The sequence below is a fragment of the Phaseolus vulgaris genome, chromosome 9, assembly GCF_000499845.2.
Source record: "Phaseolus vulgaris cultivar G19833 chromosome 9, P. vulgaris v2.0, whole genome shotgun sequence".
NCBI lineage: Eukaryota > Viridiplantae > Streptophyta > Magnoliopsida > Fabales > Fabaceae > Phaseolus > Phaseolus vulgaris.
This window is the reverse complement of record NC_023751.2, coordinates 18,366,134-18,384,030: the sequence shown is the minus strand read 5'-3', so window position 1 is coordinate 18,384,030 and position 17,897 is coordinate 18,366,134. Positions and strand designations below refer to the sequence as shown.

Sequence of the window (17,897 nt, the reverse complement as noted above, 5' to 3'; positions counted from 1 at the left end):
AAATAAATTATAAAATTTTAGATTATTTGAACAGTATAAATAAAAACTTATATACATCTATAACCGTCATTGTCATCACTGTATGGTTTTACTGAAATTTGTATCCCTTATTTACTTCTTACTCTTATCCTTATTGTATTTTCTATAAGTTCTTCTTTTTATCATAACTTATACTTTTTTTTCTTTAATCTTTTATACTTTTTTTTCTTTAACCTTATTTGATTGCTTATAACTCTTTCATCAATTAATTATTTCTAACTTTATTTTGTGCTATTACATTACAGTTACTTATCATTGCAACTTTTACAATGTAATGCTAAATTAAGCATTAATTAAGGTATTATATTGAAATCATGTTTTATTTTAATTTTCGAAATTTATGTATAGGTTATAATTTTCTCATCATATTAAATTTTTAGGTGTATTCATTAATGAAATTTGTAATTAATTATTTTATTTAATCCATATATAAGAAGCATATTACGTAAGTGATTGAAGAAAGGTAAATTGAAAAGGTTTTGTTTGGTAAGCTTGGTAGCAAGTTGTAGCGTCAATGACGCCAACCAAGGACCAACCGTTTCTCGTAATTAAACCTTTTATCTCTAGAACAATAAAAATAAAGAACAGGTTACGTAATTTGTTTATATCACTTTATTAACTTGTTAGTTTTATGATCTTCAGCATGCATGCAATTGGCCTGTGAAACTCCATTATGGATTTATTATAAACAAGTTGCAGAAGTTTTATAGTTGAATTTTTTTGCGGCTATACCTTAGGGTGTGTTTGTGCCCACAGTTATTGAGCCGTGAAGACTAACACAAAGTTAAGATGCGGTGCATATCTATTGGCTACTATAATACAACACACAAATTCAACCATACTCATCGCCATCTGTTACAAGTTAGAACATCGAATACCAAAACAACAAACAAACATTTTACATTTTCTTTCATTCATTACGTATGTATCATCAAAATATATAATTTTATTTCAGGACACTATCAAATTATTCTAACTTAGTAGTTTTAATATATATTTCACTCGTTAATTGTGAGATTAAAAAAGAAAGAAGGATTAAAACTATTAATTTAAACTAATTTAATTTTTTATTTTTTATTTATCTATACCTTGTATAATGTATCATTTGGTAATTTTTTTTATATCAGTTTTTATTTGGGAAATTTTTTAATGAATGATTTTTTTAATAAAATAAATCATTTTATCATTTATTTAAAAAATAACTAAATAATTTTTCCTTTTTAAAAAATAACTGTTACATAATTTTTCAATTCCATTTTATAAAATCTATCTATAAAACAAATGGAGGGACTCTCGGAAAAACTTTTGACAAATGGCAGCACTAGAAAAAAAAGTTCAAAATAAATTAAAATTAAAACAATGCAATTTTTACTAAAAATAGGAATCTGAAATGCATTTTGGACGTGACAAGTGGGACTCTATAATGTGAACACGTGTCCCACTTCTTCCTCTTTTTTATTACTGTACTGGTATGGACCGAATGATCAATACCATAACTCGGTCTCCATGATCGAGCGGGCCGAGTCCAGCACGTCTGTGTGGGCCGACCGACACACCCAGCCCATTAACACTCAAATCAAGGTCAACAAAGCTAAACCACTAGGTAATACGCACCTAAGTACGATCCTCTCCACTAATTCAGCCCAATAAGATAAGCTCATTAAAATAATATAAATAGCGCACATTCCAAGAACAAGGTATGTCGTTACTAAATATACTCTGACAACCGAGGATCGAATACTCTTTGCTGACTTGAGCGTTGGAGTGTCTTCTGCAGGTACCCCATTCGACATTTACTTGGGATAGAGCGACTGAGACCTGAAGGAGTAACGCTAAGGTGAAAAGGAGCAAGCTGAAGTTCGAGCTGACTGTCCGACCGGAAGAAGGGTAACAAAGTCAGTCAACAGTTCTATAGGAATTGGAATTCCTTTTATATAGTCAGTCAACAGTTCTATAGGAATTGGAATTCCTTTTATATAGTTAATGTTACTTTAGAATAAAATTAGTACTTTATTCTCTACTTTACTTATAATATTTGTCTTTATATTTCTTTAAATGTAAAAAAATAAAGAATTGGACTAAAGAAAAATATAAAGAATTATGTTTTTGTTATGGAATTTAAAATTAAGTAAGAAGCAAACAAGAAAATCCATTCAAATTAATATTGAAGTTGGGGAGTATGAAACTTTACATAATCATGATTTACATTACTAATTTAAACCGTGAAATAGATAAAAAATGATGAAACTGAATATGAATTTAATTTACAAGATTATTTTATTTAAATAAATTATTATTTTGCCATTGTTTTGTAACTAATGATAAGGATGAATTGAATATGAATTTAAATTACAATATTAGTTAGTTTAGATATATTATTATTTTGTATGTAGGAAAAAAGTTACTCTTTTGTTTATCCAGCCTATAAAAAATTGAATCTAGTATTCACATGTGGTGATTGGAAAAAAGAGAGATTCTGTTGGAAGATGGGATGGGCAAATTGAAAGCTGGAGATGTATATGGGACATTGTTCAGTTCCTTTCTACTAATTTACCTTCCTTCCTTGCTAAACAATTAAAAGTAACAAACTTTTGTTACAAAACCAACAATTTAAATGGAAGCTAGAGTATAAAACTACTTATATTTTCACCCATTTATCTGTAATACCTTTGAAATACATAAAAAAAACTTAAATATACTTTCTATTTAATTTTAAAGTTTGTTTGAAAATAATTCACTGGTTTAAGCTGTTTGTCTTAATTTAACCAATGAGATAGTGAGTCATTTTTTTCTAAAAAAATAAACAGTTTTAAAGAAAATAAAAAGGGAAAGGTACTAATTATGTAAGTAAGATGTTTAGTTTACACCTAATTATATATATATATATATATATATATATATATAAATTTTATGGCAATTCTTAAACGATGAAGAAAATTATGTAATCTAATACCGAAATGTAAAATTGAAAAGAAGGGTGAGAAGGAGTTAATGGTCCCAAAAAAGATTACTTTATATTGTCAAAAAATATTATAGAAGTATGATACAGGAATGATAAAATAATCTAGAGAGGAGTCCAGCAGGAAGAAGTTTTGGGGTTCCAGATTGCAGGGAGCAAGAACTTGGTGCCCTTGTCGCCGACAGCATTGAAGGCAGCACCAGTTTCGGAGTCCAAGGGTATTTGGTCGGATGCAAAAAGATCAGGGCATTTGCTTGTGGCTTCGTAGAAATGGTTTCCTCGTGCACTTGAGAAAAACCCATCCCCGTAAGGGTTTGTCACTGCTCCGGCCAAACCTCCGGCCAACAACTTCACCATCACATCAGCTCCAATATCACCGCTTGGTGGGATCATCACTTCGCCGGTCTTTCCACTGCTCCCTGCGAATGGCCATGCACACTCAGGGCACTCGTCCTCTGGGTCACCCACGGCAACGTAAGTTTGGTTATCTATAAGACCGTGCTGGGCGCATGATCCTGCACACATATCCTGTACGGTCACACCCTTGCAGGCCACGATCACAGCGAGGGTGTTTGGAATTCCGCCGGTTGCCATGGGGATAAGGGGCTGGATGAAATCTTTGATGAGCACTTTTCCGTAGGAATACTCTTCGTCGAACGCTTCGTTTACCACCTTGACCCTGATCTTGGGTGCAGCAACTGCACCTGGTTTGGCGTATGCTTGATAACTCTCGACCATGTTCCACCACGATGCGACCTGGGGTAGGTCATCAGCGTTGGGGGTGACGGTGTTGAGCGACCTGAAAAAGGACAAAATGGCCCTCCTTTGGACTCTTGGAATTGGGCCGTACCACATGATGCCAACTCTTAAGATGCCGGTGGTTAAGCGTCCACCGTGGTGGGACAACGCCGGTGCTTCTTCGGGGCCATCGGAAAGGGCGACGGGAAGAAGAAGAAGAATAGAGAAGGAGAGAGCCAAAGAGAGAAGAAGGTGTCTTGCGATAAATGAGGCCATCTTCTTCTCTCACTTTATTTGATCTTCTTCTCTCACTTTATTCGATGTTGAGTGCACTGATATTCCTCTCCTGCTTCTTCCCTTATTTATACCTCCCACCTTCCACCTTTCTTTAGCTCCAACAACTAACAACCCCACAAAAAATACCTCAAAACCAGGACCTACCTTCCTAAAATTAATCTCCTATTCTTCATTTCCCTTCTAATCAGGGCTCTTCATTGACCATCCTCCAGTAACACTTCATCTTTCATATTCATTCATATATTCATATATAAAACAAATTTAACTCTTAATTATCATTGCACAAGACGTTACAAAAATGGAAATTATTTCAATAAAATGTTTTATATGTACGATCTAATATATTTAAATGATTTCAATGTATATGTATTGTTGATAATATAATAAAACTAAACTCATCTAATTATCATTTCTTGATGGGATGACTTAAACGGACACTTACAAAAACAAAAAATAATCATTCTTATTACTAAATCGATTTTATATCTCTTGATTATCATATTAATGTCAATGCGTATTGTTTATTTTTTTCAGCCATATTTATTAATACGAATTATTAAAGAGATAATTTTTTTTACAAAGTTTAACATATCACAACAAAAAATAATTAAAAATTTCCCCAAAATGTATTAGATACATTTCAACTAATCTTTCAGGCAGAGAAAAAGAATAGCGAGTGCTACAAAAAACTTGTCATAGTACTAGAGTTTCTTCTACTTCAAAATAAAAATTTGAAAGATTATATCAGATTAAAATAAAATTTGAAAGATTGTTGAATTAAATTGGTGGAAACTTAAACAACATTGTAAATTTAAGTCAGTGTAATTTTAAAAAAGAATGTAGCAATTTGAATAAAATTAAAAGAAAAAAGCATTGCATGAAAGGGTATGCTAGGTCCACTCCTGTGCCCTTCATACAGTAGAATTTCCCCGTTAAACCAAACTCCAAAGCATGAGGGCGTGCATGTTGGATTGGAAACAAAAATAAAACAATGACACTATGCTTCTATTTTAAAAATCAAATGACTTTTTGTTATTTTATTAGGTTTGAACATTTTTTAATTTATGCCCTCTGCAACTGGAGCCTTCTTCAACCTTCAGAAACTGCGCACTGTAGCGTTTTTTTTGTAGCTGCGGCTAAAACGATTCCGAGACAAACCCAGCTAGGTCTCTGCAATGGAGGATTACAAAGTTGCGATTCTTTTGTGATTTGATGCAACACTTTATTCCGGGAATTGAAGCAATGCGAAGGGCGATCTCCTTCCTCGTTCAACCGCGATGCCTCCTTTTCGTCATTGTTCTCACAATTTTCTTGATTCTCGCAATATCTGGCTCCAGACGGGTATGCGCTTTTTTGTTTGTTTACTATCTGCATTGTGGATTTGATTCGGATAATTGAACCGGGGTTCGACCTAATTGTTTGATCTGGCCATGAATCGGGCATTTTGAGCCTAATGGGTATTGGGAAAAGCACAAGTCACACGTCGACTAGAGATGGTGTGAAAATAGAGGATACAAGTAAGGGCAATCCTAACTCTGTGGGGTTGAGTTTGGTGTAAACTACTTTGTAAGAATGGGATGTCGTTTAATTTGATTTCGCTGATTGAATTCTGGGTTGCAATGGTTTTAGGTGTAATTCAATTTCTTTCTATCTTTACTTTTACTTTCCGATACGAAAAAAAAATGTAGTCAGATGTTAGCTTTTGCATTGCAGTAGGCTTGATCCGCTCAAATCCATCCCTTAATAGGCCAAGTTAAACGGCTTTGACTACGTTGGGGAATGTGATAATCTTTTTGATAGCCTTCTGATGGCCATTTGATTGATGATGCGGGTAGGGATGCATAGGCAAGTCGAGTCTTCGGCTTGATAAATTGTGAAGAGTGAAGCTGAGCTGCTAACATAGCAAATAGTACGTAGATAAAGGCATGCACATAGGTAATGCGATTGTTTGCTTGGTAGAGTACAGAAGTACTGTGATCACCATTGTATGTTGATTGTAAAATGACTTTCATATCACTAACATTATACTTGGATAACACGGTTTACTGATTTGGATTTTAGATGTGTATTCCCATGGTCAAGAATCCTTCTGATGTGCTGAGTTCATTATAATATCTGCCTCTGTGGGTTATGGATTCTTTAGGAATATATGAAGTATGGTTCTTCTATGATGTATCCGTTCTTCTTAGGTTATGACTTTATCAGTAATTTAAATATTTGGTGGTATGATAACATACATGTTGAGATTCATGTTTTACCTCTTTCACTTATTATTTACCACCAAGCAAGGAAGTTCTGAATTTGGTTTGTGTAAATTTGAAGTCAAGTTTGCCACTAAGAAGGAAAAGTAAATTATACTTTGGGGTTAACCAATTTACATTTCCACCAGGGGAAACAAGTTCTGTAACTGTTACATGAAACTTTATGGTGAAAAGACTTGGGTGGAACAAGATAGACATAGATTAGGTTGCATTAACTTGTGAGTCATGGGTTGAGTTTGAGAACTTTTTGGGTCACATTATTTTTGCTCAGAATGCAGCAGTTTTTAACCAGCAACTAGTATTGTGAAACTCAGGTTTGACTAGCCAGTTCGACAAGCAACTAATAAGGTAACAATTTGAGTAGCATATTTTGAATGGCTATGTATTTAAGATGTCATGACCCAGTTTGAATGGGGTTTAAACTGAGTTGAACTGTGATATATTTGTATTACATGTTGAAACAGTTTTAATAACTATTTTAAGCATTATTTTTATGTTAGGTGAACTCTTGCTTTGAGTTGATTCTGCTGAGTCTCCATGAATTTAGATAGGGACAAAGACTGCACAAAATTATTTGTTCCGTTCAATTTAAAAAATGGTTAAGGAACATAACAAAACAAGTGATGAGGGAGAAAACAAAGGTATAAAAGTTTGTAACTCACTAAATCATGGGACAACTTTTTGTCACGTGCATGATGAAAATGAAAAGTCAAAGCTGTCCTTCTTATAATCATTTCCCTTTCACGCGTCTACTTTGTCCTTAAGGTGTGCCACTTCCTGCCATTTTTGGTTCTCTTCATAGGTACATGTGCTGGTGTTATTGCTGAATGAAGAGGACCTGCTAGTGCTGCAATTATAGACATGCCCAGTGTGGCTGAGAATGTTGACATGTCTTACTTGGTCATGATCACCAAGATCTTTTCCTCATATGGTATTTGAGATTCTAGTCTTTTCCAGTTTTCCCCTGCAAGTTCCTGATCCCATTCTGATTTCCTTTTCCCTTTGAGTTATGCCAAGAGCTTCCAGTATATACATGCAAGTATCTCTTATGAAAGTGGATTTTAAGTCTTTCTCAACCTCACTAAACCTGTTTGGTAAGGTGAATTCTGCATTCACCTATATATTATTATTTGACCATATCTCTAGATGATGTGTGATCTCTAAAACATCAAGGATTGGATATCTTGAGCATGTAACTAGATATTTGTGGGTGATCCAATAATGAGTCTCATAATAGGGCCCAACAAACCTTGTTAGAATATGAAAGGAAACTTTAAGTCTAGTTTAACCTTACAAAACTGGCTTGGTAAGGTGAGATTTGCACCTACCAATATATTATTATTTGACCATATCTTTAAACGATGTGAGATTTCCAACAATATCATCAGAGTGACCCAACATTGCCGATCATTTCATCAACATCTGAGATTTTTATCCATCAATTAGTCCAATTAATGTCCATCATTTGATGTTGGCACGATCTGTAATCAAATATGAACAAGTAATTTTATGCTATATTGAAACAATTTAAATAAAAACAAAAAAAAAATAGTTGGAGGGAAAAGAAGATGATAAAGGATATGAATGAGAGAAGACGAAGGGGACAACAATGAAAGGGCATTCCTATAAGTCTCACATTATAATGTTTCTATTGTACATTGTTCATCAAATAAGGTACGAGACAAAAAGTTGTCCTCTGGCTTGAGTAGTTGTCCTTTGTTGTTTTTGTGTTGTACCTTGGTGTGTGTATCAAACACACCTATAAACTCTCAACTTTGATAGCCTTGGTTACAAGAGATATTTATATCCTTTTATTTTCAATTTGATCCAGAGAGTTTAGATTTAACTCTTTACGTTTCTTTACCATTCAATCTTTTTGTAGCACTTCTTACTCCTTGGTATGTCTAGTCAGTTGTAATCAGAAGCCAATACTAGATGAAAGATCTGGGTAAAAAGACGCCCCAGAAGGATTTAGCGCTTAAGTTTTTAGGAGTGTTAGCTATTGATGTGTATTAGATTAGAGCCTATTTTAGGTTTTGACCAACTGGTCAGGAGTTTGATTCTTGCCTATCTCATTTTTAGTATATGACGAAGTAGGTTTTGTGTGTTATCTATACTTCAAACTAAAAATCTATTGTCTAAAGTGGGAAGTAATCATGTTTCTTAGCCTAACAATTTAACCTTTTAGGATAGGTGTTAGGAGAGTTGGTCATTGATAAGTTATCAAATATCAGCCTCTTTAAGACTCAATGGGCATAAGTTGAGTTTCAGCTAAGGTAGAGTAGGAATGTACTTGTCCATGCTTCAAGTTCATGACTTTGGATAAGCATTAAGAGATATAGTGAAGCCATTCATAAGCTTTAACCTTAAAATTTAAGCTTTAGGCGGGGTTGTTTTATCCACCATATTAATCATATATTCATGTGCAGTGAGGGACAGAGAAATTTTGAGTAATGTTGCCAATGGAGAAAAGAGTTAGAAATTTTATAAAACAGCATGAGGAATGTTCATGTCGGACAATTGTGGTTGAATTTCTATCTAACTATCCTTTATTTGGAAAAAATTAGTGGCATAAGTAGATTTGTGTATGCGGTTGAGCCCACCTGTTTAAACCTGCACCCGCAATAACGCATTAAAAAATGTCCATCCATAGCTTGCATCTTAAACAAACTTCTATTTTAATAGACTGCACCCGTCTTGCAAACCCACTTGTTATACGGGCTTACCTTCACCTACACAAATATAATTAAAAATAATTTTAATATACTTCAAACACACTTTAAGTGTTTCTTAAAGTAAACTAAATTCAAATACAAGTGCATTAAGCATTAAATTACATATTAAAATATAAAATAGTTCCAAACATTATATTCATTCATCATTTATGTTTAATTACATCCTTCATGTGCTAGATTCTTCCAATTTTTCACTCTCTAATCTTATTCCCATAAGACTTGCATGGAGCTATATTATTGGCTTATCAAATTAATTCCATACATAAGATGTCAATCCCTTAGACCTTTTTTGATTTTTTAAGTTCAAGTTCAGGATTAGAGGATGTTACTTGAGTTCTTTGAGTATTTATTTCATCCAACATAGCAATAGTTTCATTGAATTGATGATCAGAGAAATTCATATTTCAATTTGAAACATTTATTGATATCTTATGAAATTAACTTGTGATAATTAAAACATGAAAGGCAAAGGAAGAGCAAGAAGCATTGATAAATAAAATTTTGTGAACAACATTGTCACCACTAAATTCTACAAACAACACTTCTAATTATAGATTCAAGGTTACAAAATTGTGCAAAAAATAGATTTATATGGTAAGTCCTTTAGAAGAGCAAAGATCAGCGAGACACATAACTAGCAGTAAAAATAAATTGAATCAAACAATTGAGTCTAAACCGAAACGAGTAGACGTTAACATATTGGCATAAAAAGGAGTTGAGTAAGGGAATCTGGCTGTGCGTGACTTCAAGGACTAAGGCAAGCAGAGAAGTTTTCGGTGTCAGAATCGAAGCCACAAAACACGCGTTGAATCTTCAAATCTAAGGCAAACTCAGAAAACCTCTCTGGATGTGGTAGTGGTGACAGCAATGGAATGTGGAAGTTGGATGTGAATCAAAGTGGAATAAGGAGCGTGGTTGTTGAACTTTTTGTTGGTGAAAGTTAACAATAGGAAATTGAAAACCTAATGGTTTGTGTTGTAATACTGACATTCTTTTACATTGGATGCGGGTTTTAAAAACCGGCATGCAATTTTTAGCTTAAATACCCATGCAGATTGTGGGTTATAGGGGTAGTCTGCAGGCTTTTGTCCAAATACCCAGCTCTAGACATGTGTAACTCAATAAACTTCATGAGAGTAAACAATGTTGGAACTAATATAATTATGAATAAAAGTAAAAAGTTAATTAAGGCTCATATAACCCTACTATGCTTTCTCCATAACCTGGCTTTATCCCTTTATGGCTGTACACTTTTATTAAGAGAACCAGCCACAACCCTTGCAAATTACACTTGTTTTTGAAGCATTTTGTTTGAAAATTGATGCTTCATTCATTTGTAAACTTTTTTCCACTTCCACTTAAATTTCCCATCTTGGCTGGTTAGTGTTATGTCAATAATAAAATTCACCTTTACTTATGTAGTTTGAAGAGAAAGAAGAAGAAGAGCCTGAAATTACAGACAGAGTATTCTTGGATGTTGATATTGATGGACAACGTTTAGGTTTGGAGCAATTTTTATAATTTTTAACCAATTGTTCTCATTTGGAACCATACTGGTTTTTATAATTTTTAACCAATTGTTCTCATTTGTAATGGACTAACTAATGCAGGTAGGATTGTCATTGGATTATATGGCCAAGTTGTACCAAAAACTGTGGGTATGTCATTAATTTCACAATCCAATTCTTTAGTCTATTACCCAGTTTCTTACCTCATTAGATGTAATGGAATAACACTTGTATTATCCTCGTGTATTGCAACTTTAATTGATTAAAAATCTTGTGTTTGCAGAAAATTTTAGAGCTCTGTGCACAGGTACTTGGAGTCTACATGTTGTTTTTGTTAATTTAACCTCGATGTTGTTTACATACTGATTATGAGCATTGCATATTGTGCAGGGGAGAAAGGAAAGAATGCCAATGGTGTTAAACTTCACTACAAAGGAACACCATTTCATAGGATAATATCAGGTTTCATGTTTCAGGGTGGTGACATTGTCCACCGTGATGGTAGAGGATATGAATCTATTTATGGTGGTACCTTTCCTGATGAGAATTTCAAGATAAAACATTCACATGCGGGTCAGTAACAGATTTGCTTGGATGCAAGCATTTTATCTTATTTTCTAAAAAAAAAGACTTGTTGTGTTGATATTTTTCTTCATTTTCTAGGTGTAAGATTAAGTTGTTGTAAATATGCTTCACGGTTGCAGGTGTAGTCTCTATGGTGAATTCAGGTCCGGATTCCAATGGCTCACAGTTTTTTATTACCACAGTGAAGACCGGTTGGTAAGTTATTCCACCATTTAGGGAAATTTTTCAGACAATCCCTAGTCCTGTCAATCCATCACTCTTTTTAATATCATTTCGAATTCGAACCATCTGTGCTCTTCTGTGAAATTCTCCTCTCCAGCCAACCGGAAAAAAAGTGTTTTTCTAGTAAGGGATCAGAAGCTAGGTTGTTACTATTTTCGAACGGGGTTGGAACCAAGAAAACGATTCGGACACTCTTTCGGTCGGTTGGTCTGCACCTTATTCTTTCCTCTCAGCTGAACTCTCCTCCGCTCCTCTTTCTCGTTAGCTTTAGGCTCGGATGGTATCTGCAAAAAGTACTCTGACGCATAAGTGAGAATTCGGTATTCGGCATTTGGTGTTCTTAGTACTGTATAATGACGTACTTGATTTTTGGAATTTATGCCTATTTGTATGATTACTATGGGACCTTTGTTATTGAGCCGGATTAGGGAGTTGGATCATGATTAGGAGTGCATTGCCTAGTGATTGATCGCTGATTAGTCTCGTTAATCCTTATTTAGGCGTAATGGTTTTGGCTGTGTTGGTTAGTTTGGACCGGATGCCGAGTCAGAGTGTCGGTTGTGCGGACCCTATCAGTACAGTTACCATTAGTTGTGAACAAACAAACAGCCTTTTTTTTTTTTTCTGAGGCAACCATGTTAATTTGGCCAAAATGTTATTTGTAATGTTGCATGCGGAAACTAAATTTACTGAAAGTCAGAGTTTCATGTTATGATAAATTGATATGAATTGGCTTTGCAAACTTTCCAGGTTAGATGGAGAACATGTTGTGTTTGGGAAGGTTGTCCAAGGCATGGATACTGTGTTTGCAATTGAAGGGGGTGCTGGAACCTACAATGGGAAACCCAGAAAGAAAGTAGTCATTGCAGACTCTGGACTCTGGAGAGATACCCAAGAGTCTGTGGGATGAGGAACGAAGAGTTTCATTCTTGAAGCGGCAATAAATTAGATTTCTGTTTCTGTTTCATAGTATTAAATTTCCCCTGTAAAATGTTTAGGAATTTTCGTTGCTCAGATTCCCCCGTTCCCTTCTAACAATACTGTGCATTTTTTTCTAGTTCATTACTTTCTTTGGCTTTACTCATTGTATTTCGCAGGTTAGATTAACACAAAGTTTATATTCTGTAGAGAATAGAAAAGAAATTAAATGAAGTATTGTTTCCATAGAATTTGGATTTTGTACGTCGTACTTTCCTGCTCATTAGCATGATTTTGTGATTTTTACCGACGTGTCCTTATAATGTATACAAGTCTTTTTTTAGTTTTTTTTTATTTCAAAACTGTTGATTTTTCATATTTCATTTTTTTTTAAAAAAATCTATCAGGTTTAATCTTTTAGTACTATCTCTACACTTTAGATGAGATAGTTGTCATGTGCAATATGACGATTTTTTTTTTCTTTAGAATTTTTTTTTAGTCTAGTTTTAGACTTACAGAGATCAAGTTTGATTGTAGCACGTACAACAGTATTTCAGTCTAAATTTCTAAATTTGTAAGTTTCATATTCTTTTCCATAAATTCGAAGTATGATTTTAATTTTCGTAAATTTCTAAGTTCAATTCTAGTTCTTTATTTATTATCTTATTTTTGTCATTTATTTAAAACTTTAATATCTCATACACTTTCAAATTCGTCTTACTATTTTAATCATATCATAATCGTAAGTTAGAATCAATTACTAAAAAGGTTCAATCAGTTGATACTTATAATTCCAAGCATTGCTTTTGTATTTCTAAATTTCAATGTTATGACATTTCTAAATAGAAATATTATCAACATATATTAATAAGAAAATTCTTCAATTTAATAGATAATATTATTTTATATTTTGAAATATAAAATTTTAAAATATAGTTAAATTTAAGTTTAGCCATTATTAATATTTATAAATTATGTTAATAAATTGAATTTACTTTGTCTTACTTAGTATACTATCATGTCTTACTTGAGTTTGTATTCACCTAACAAAATTCAAGTTGAGTACGAAAAAGCATAAATATAACCTAAACCATCTCATGCTCATCTAGTTAATAATATTATACGTTATTCATATTATATTATTTTTAAAATTTAATATTTATTATGCAAGTTTAACCAATAATTCAATTACAATTAAATTTTAAACTTTGAGCTATTACTTCATCGGTCCACTGACCAATCGCACTTTATACACCTTATTTAACACTTATAAAAAAATCGTTATAAGAATAATAAAAAAAGGCAGAAAAAACCTCATAGCGTATTAATAATTTACTCTTAAATTTTATAAGAAATAAAATCAAACCTTAAAAAATTTATACGAACAAAAAATACTTGTAATGTGGATGTTCTCACTCAAGATGTCCATATTTTTAGTATTGTTGGAACTTTTAAAAATGTTGACGAAATGGAGTTCTAATAGTAGTTGAATTTTTTTTAGAGAGTATGTTTTTATTGAAAGCTTATGACATTATTAACTCTATAGAGTAATGTAGTTAATATATTATATTGACATTTATAAAAGAAAATCGTGAGTGTGAAGTAAAGAGAATGAGTCATAAATTCATTATTGTTTTAAGATTTTGAATTAGAATTTTGAATTAAAGATAGTGTAAACTCTTTTATATATAGCTTCAGTTAAAGTTTAGACTAAAAATCTGAATCGCGAAAATAATTGTATCGTTCCTTCTCAATTTGGTGTGTGCAAATTATAAATGTTGAACTTAATCAACGATGTAAAGATTAAGACATAAATTAATTGGATAAACTCCACTTATTGACCATTGTTCCATCACATTTATGCTTTATCTTATATTTATGCTTTATCTTATAGACCCACTTACATCCAACATTTTTTCTTTCCGAGACATAAAGTGTTTCTGTATATGTACTATTGGTTTTAAAATCTTAAATTTTACCTTCTATGGTTAACTCCATTTATTATGCCTTATAGTTTTAACATAATAACAAATTACTGATCTTATATAATTTTTGCAAGAAAAATACGATCCAATAAAAAAATTTATCATGATTTTTTATAGAAAAAATATATCATATAATTTATATTTTATTTAAAGAAAAGATTTAGCTTGGTTCATGTTCCTGCTAGAGAGATGAGACCTAGAGAATTATTAAAGTCTTCGTCTTCCTCTTTCGGTCGAGCAGGTTGTTGGGTGAACACCGAATGGGGTACCTGCAGAAGACACTCTGACGCTCAAGTTAGTAAAGTGGGTGATCAATATTAGGGTAGGTGCATCGTAATAAATGACGTACCTTTCTCCTTGGAATGTGTGTTATTTATATTATTTTAATGGGTTTACCTTATTGGGTCTGATTAGTGGAATGGATCACACTTATAGATGTATTACCTAATCCTTAATAACAGATTAACTTCACTGACCTTGGTTTGAACGTTAATGAATTTATGTGTCAGTCGGACCGTCTGTGGTGGTTTCCATCGTCTCGGCCAGATTTCCTTAGTCTCAGTCAGATTTTCCTGGTCTCGGTCAGGTTTCCCTGATCTCGGTCAAGGAAACCGGTCTCGCCCATACCAGTACACTTCACATTATTTAACTATCAATTTCATTATTATTAAGCCAGTTATAGTGGTGTTTTTTTGTAATATATATATATATATATATATATATATATTAAAATAATTAGGTAAATCACATAAGATATAATCAAAGTATTTTCCTTAAAAAATAAAGTTAATGAAAAAAAGTTTGTTCTCCTTTCATATGTAGGATGTAGTATATATTTGAAATATTTTTGCATAGTTATATTAATAAATGGTATGATATATTGATTAGAAATATACTAAAGTAAAAAATAGTAATTGAATTATAAGAAATTGACAGCAAATAAAATGGAGGACAAGAGTGTAAATAGGAGGGAAGGCGAATGGCATTTGAGCAGATAAAGTTTTATATATAGGGCCAGCTGTTGCTCTCATACCACCCGACCAACCATTTACTGAAATCTGAGGAGAGAAAAAAAAAATGGCGATGGCTTTCAAGATGGTAATTTCACTCTCTACTCTGATCTTCTAAATTCATGCGTACTTTAGACTTAGGTAGCTTCTGTAGATGTTCCTCATTTGTTCTGATGATGAATTAATTAATTAATTTCAGGCGACCACTGGAATGTGGGTGACGGATGAGTGCAAGAAGTCGTTCATGGATATGAAATGGAAGAAGGAGCACAGATACATAGTGTTCAAGATCGACGAAGGATCCAGGCTCGTCACCGTTGATAAACTGGGTGGCCCCACCGACGGCTACCACGATCTCACGGCTTCCTTGCCCACCGATGATTGCCGATATGCGGTGTTCGACTTCGACTTCGTCACCGTTGATAACTGCCGCAAGAGCAAGATCTTCTTCATTGCATGGTGCTTCCTCTCTCTGCTCCAATTAATTTTCTTTGCGTTTTTCTGCATACAAACAAAAGTAGCCAACCCAGTGTCTCTGGATTAACAGTTGTAGTAATAATAATGGGTCAATAATGCGTAAATAAAAGGGTGTTTTTAGGGGACCCGGTTCATTCAATTAACCTATATTATTTAATAGTTATTATGGAGTAATTGAATTGTAATTAATAGATACATATGTGTATTATCAGGTCTCCAACAGCTTCCAGAATCAGAGCAAAGATTCTGTACGCAACTTCCAAGGATGGGCTGAGAAGAGCACTGGATGGAATCAGCTATGAACTCCAAGCCACGGATCCAACGGAGATGGGTTTCGATGTAATTAGAGACATTGCCAAATAATTCAATTTTATCATTCAATTCTAAGCTTATTATAATCTTTCTATGCACTTCCCATCTTTTTTATTTTCTATCATAGACTTCTCAGGTTGAAGCTCATGTATATGTAAGTGGGGTGTGTAATATTAAATCACATTAATACTATATCTACTGTGTTAAGTTCTTCAAAACCACATTTTTTAACTATTCATCAAACATTTTCACTTAACAACTCTTCTATGTCACTTGCCACACATGTGTTGAGATTGTATTTCATTTAGTGTAACAGGTTGGAGCATTTAAAATGCTTCTATTTATTCATTTTTTTCAGATAAAAAAATTAGTTCACTTCACTAATTTAATATTTCTTAACTTTAGTACACAAAGAAATTTGGTTCATAATAAGTAAAATAGTTTAACAATAAATAGTTCAAATAAGCACGTTTAAACATTAGTTTTGCAATAACTAGTGATAACAAGTAATTAACTTAACATCATCATAAGCTACTTTAATATCCGCCTTCGCCCTTCAAATATACGAGTAGAAGGATTTGAGGTATATATTGTATTACTTGTTTCACTATCCACCTTTAATCTATTTCAAATTTTACAAATGTATATATCCTTAAATACAATCTTTTATATTATCCTAAAGTTGTGTTTCTTCATTTCTATAATTATATATATGCATCCAATTTTTAGATGTAAGCGGTGAAGTTTGGACACTCCTCTTAAATGACGTGTAAGACACGTATCTGTGAAGTGTCAAATTCAAAAAGTATTTGTTAGATTTCTGACAATTCTAGTATGGTTCTAACACAATTTTAAAAAGAAAAAATATATTAATTTTCTAAAAAATTCAAACTTTATTGTATAAATTGTTATTATGATTATAAAAATAAGAAACAAATTCTTGTGAACCAGTCATGAAAAACATCTATCTGCTGCAAAAAATAATCTAGAATATACTTGTGCACGTAAATCTTTATTGTCAATTTATATAATTCATAATTATATAATATATAGATTTGTATCCTCGTATCTAGATTTGTATTTCCGTGTCGCGTATCGTGTTAGTTTATGTGTAACACAAATGTTGCACAAATGCAAGGGTTTTGGTTTTTGAATTGTGATTTAACTATATTAAAATTTTCAATTGAATTGTATACGTATTTTTTTTTTATTTCGGTCGTTGTTATGTGAAACAACTAATGCCAATTTTTTTTAAAGAAAACTATGACTATTTGCTGATTTATTTGTATACTGTATTTGTCATTACACGTATATATATTATAATTTAGTTTCTGTATTCTCCAATAAATTATTTTCTTAAAAAATGACTTTATCTCCAGTTTTACCCTCAAGCAAGTAAAACCTAGGCATAGATTATATAAATTTAAGTGAATGTTAACACTATGAAAAGTACTTGGTGGAATATACTGTCTACACATAAAAAATGAAGTAAATTAAAGGTATAAAGTAACTTTTGTGTAAAAGACTCTTGAAAATGGAAAATATAAAAAAGTGAAATTAATATATAAATAAATTAAATATAAGAATTAATACTGAACAACGACACAGTTTTGATCTCTTTAATGCATTTTAAAGGTAGAAAGATAAAAAGATTAGTTATGAGAGATGGAAGCTTCTCAAATCCTATCCATCCAACTAAGCAAAATTTAGCGATGACGTCAGCATTCAACAACCGCATACACTTTTATGAGCGGGACCCACAATTGGCAGTTACAGAACTACACTGCTTATGCTCCGCCGTGATCAGCGTGCGCCACCCTTCAACTAGCCCTCATCGTGCTTCACTTTCTC

At 32.7% G+C, this 17,897-nt stretch overlaps 3 protein-coding genes across 3 annotated transcripts; 2 read left to right on the top strand and 1 right to left on the bottom strand.

Moving 5' to 3' along the window:
* Positions 1-3,031: 3,031 nt before the first annotated feature.
* On the bottom strand, positions 3,032-4,067 carry LOC137821471 (protein EXORDIUM-like 6). Its single transcript, XM_068626078.1, has one exon. It carries the CDS (start codon positions 4,010-4,012, stop codon positions 3,104-3,106), a length of 909 nt encoding a protein of 302 aa, XP_068482179.1. The 5' UTR covers positions 4,013-4,067; the 3' UTR covers positions 3,032-3,103.
* An 886-nt stretch (positions 4,068-4,953) lies between these two features.
* Positions 4,954-12,513, top strand: LOC137821472 (peptidyl-prolyl cis-trans isomerase CYP21-1-like). Its single transcript, XM_068626079.1, is given in 8 exon segments — positions 4,954-5,374; positions 10,452-10,530; positions 10,640-10,687; positions 10,821-10,844; positions 10,928-11,110; positions 11,242-11,317; positions 12,095-12,218; positions 12,220-12,513. Coding segments are annotated over 8 exon segments (732 nt in total). The 5' UTR covers positions 4,954-5,245; the 3' UTR covers positions 12,289-12,513.
* A 2,708-nt stretch (positions 12,514-15,221) lies between these two features.
* Positions 15,222-16,264, top strand: LOC137822674 (actin-depolymerizing factor 5-like). Its single transcript, XM_068627617.1, has 3 exons — positions 15,222-15,345; positions 15,457-15,716; positions 15,947-16,264. The coding sequence occupies exons 1-3, from the start codon at positions 15,325-15,327 to the stop codon at positions 16,095-16,097; spliced, it is 432 nt and encodes a 143-aa protein (XP_068483718.1). The 5' UTR covers positions 15,222-15,324; the 3' UTR covers positions 16,098-16,264.
* Positions 16,265-17,897: the final 1,633 nt, after the last annotated feature.

Bases quoted from the DNA above. Each gene is read 5' to 3' on its own strand.
- LOC137821471 (XM_068626078.1), bottom strand. From the start codon at position 4,012: ATGGCCTCATTTATCGCAAGACACCTTCTTCTCTCTTTGGCTCTCTCC.
- LOC137822674 (XM_068627617.1), top strand. From the start codon at position 15,325: ATGGCGATGGCTTTCAAGATG. The intron at 15,346-15,456 runs GTAATTTCACTC...AATTAATTTCAG, and splicing joins TGGCGATGGCTTTCAAGATG to GCGACCACTGGAATGTGGGT. The intron at 15,717-15,946 runs GTGCTTCCTCTC...GTGTATTATCAG, and splicing joins AAGATCTTCTTCATTGCATG to GTCTCCAACAGCTTCCAGAA.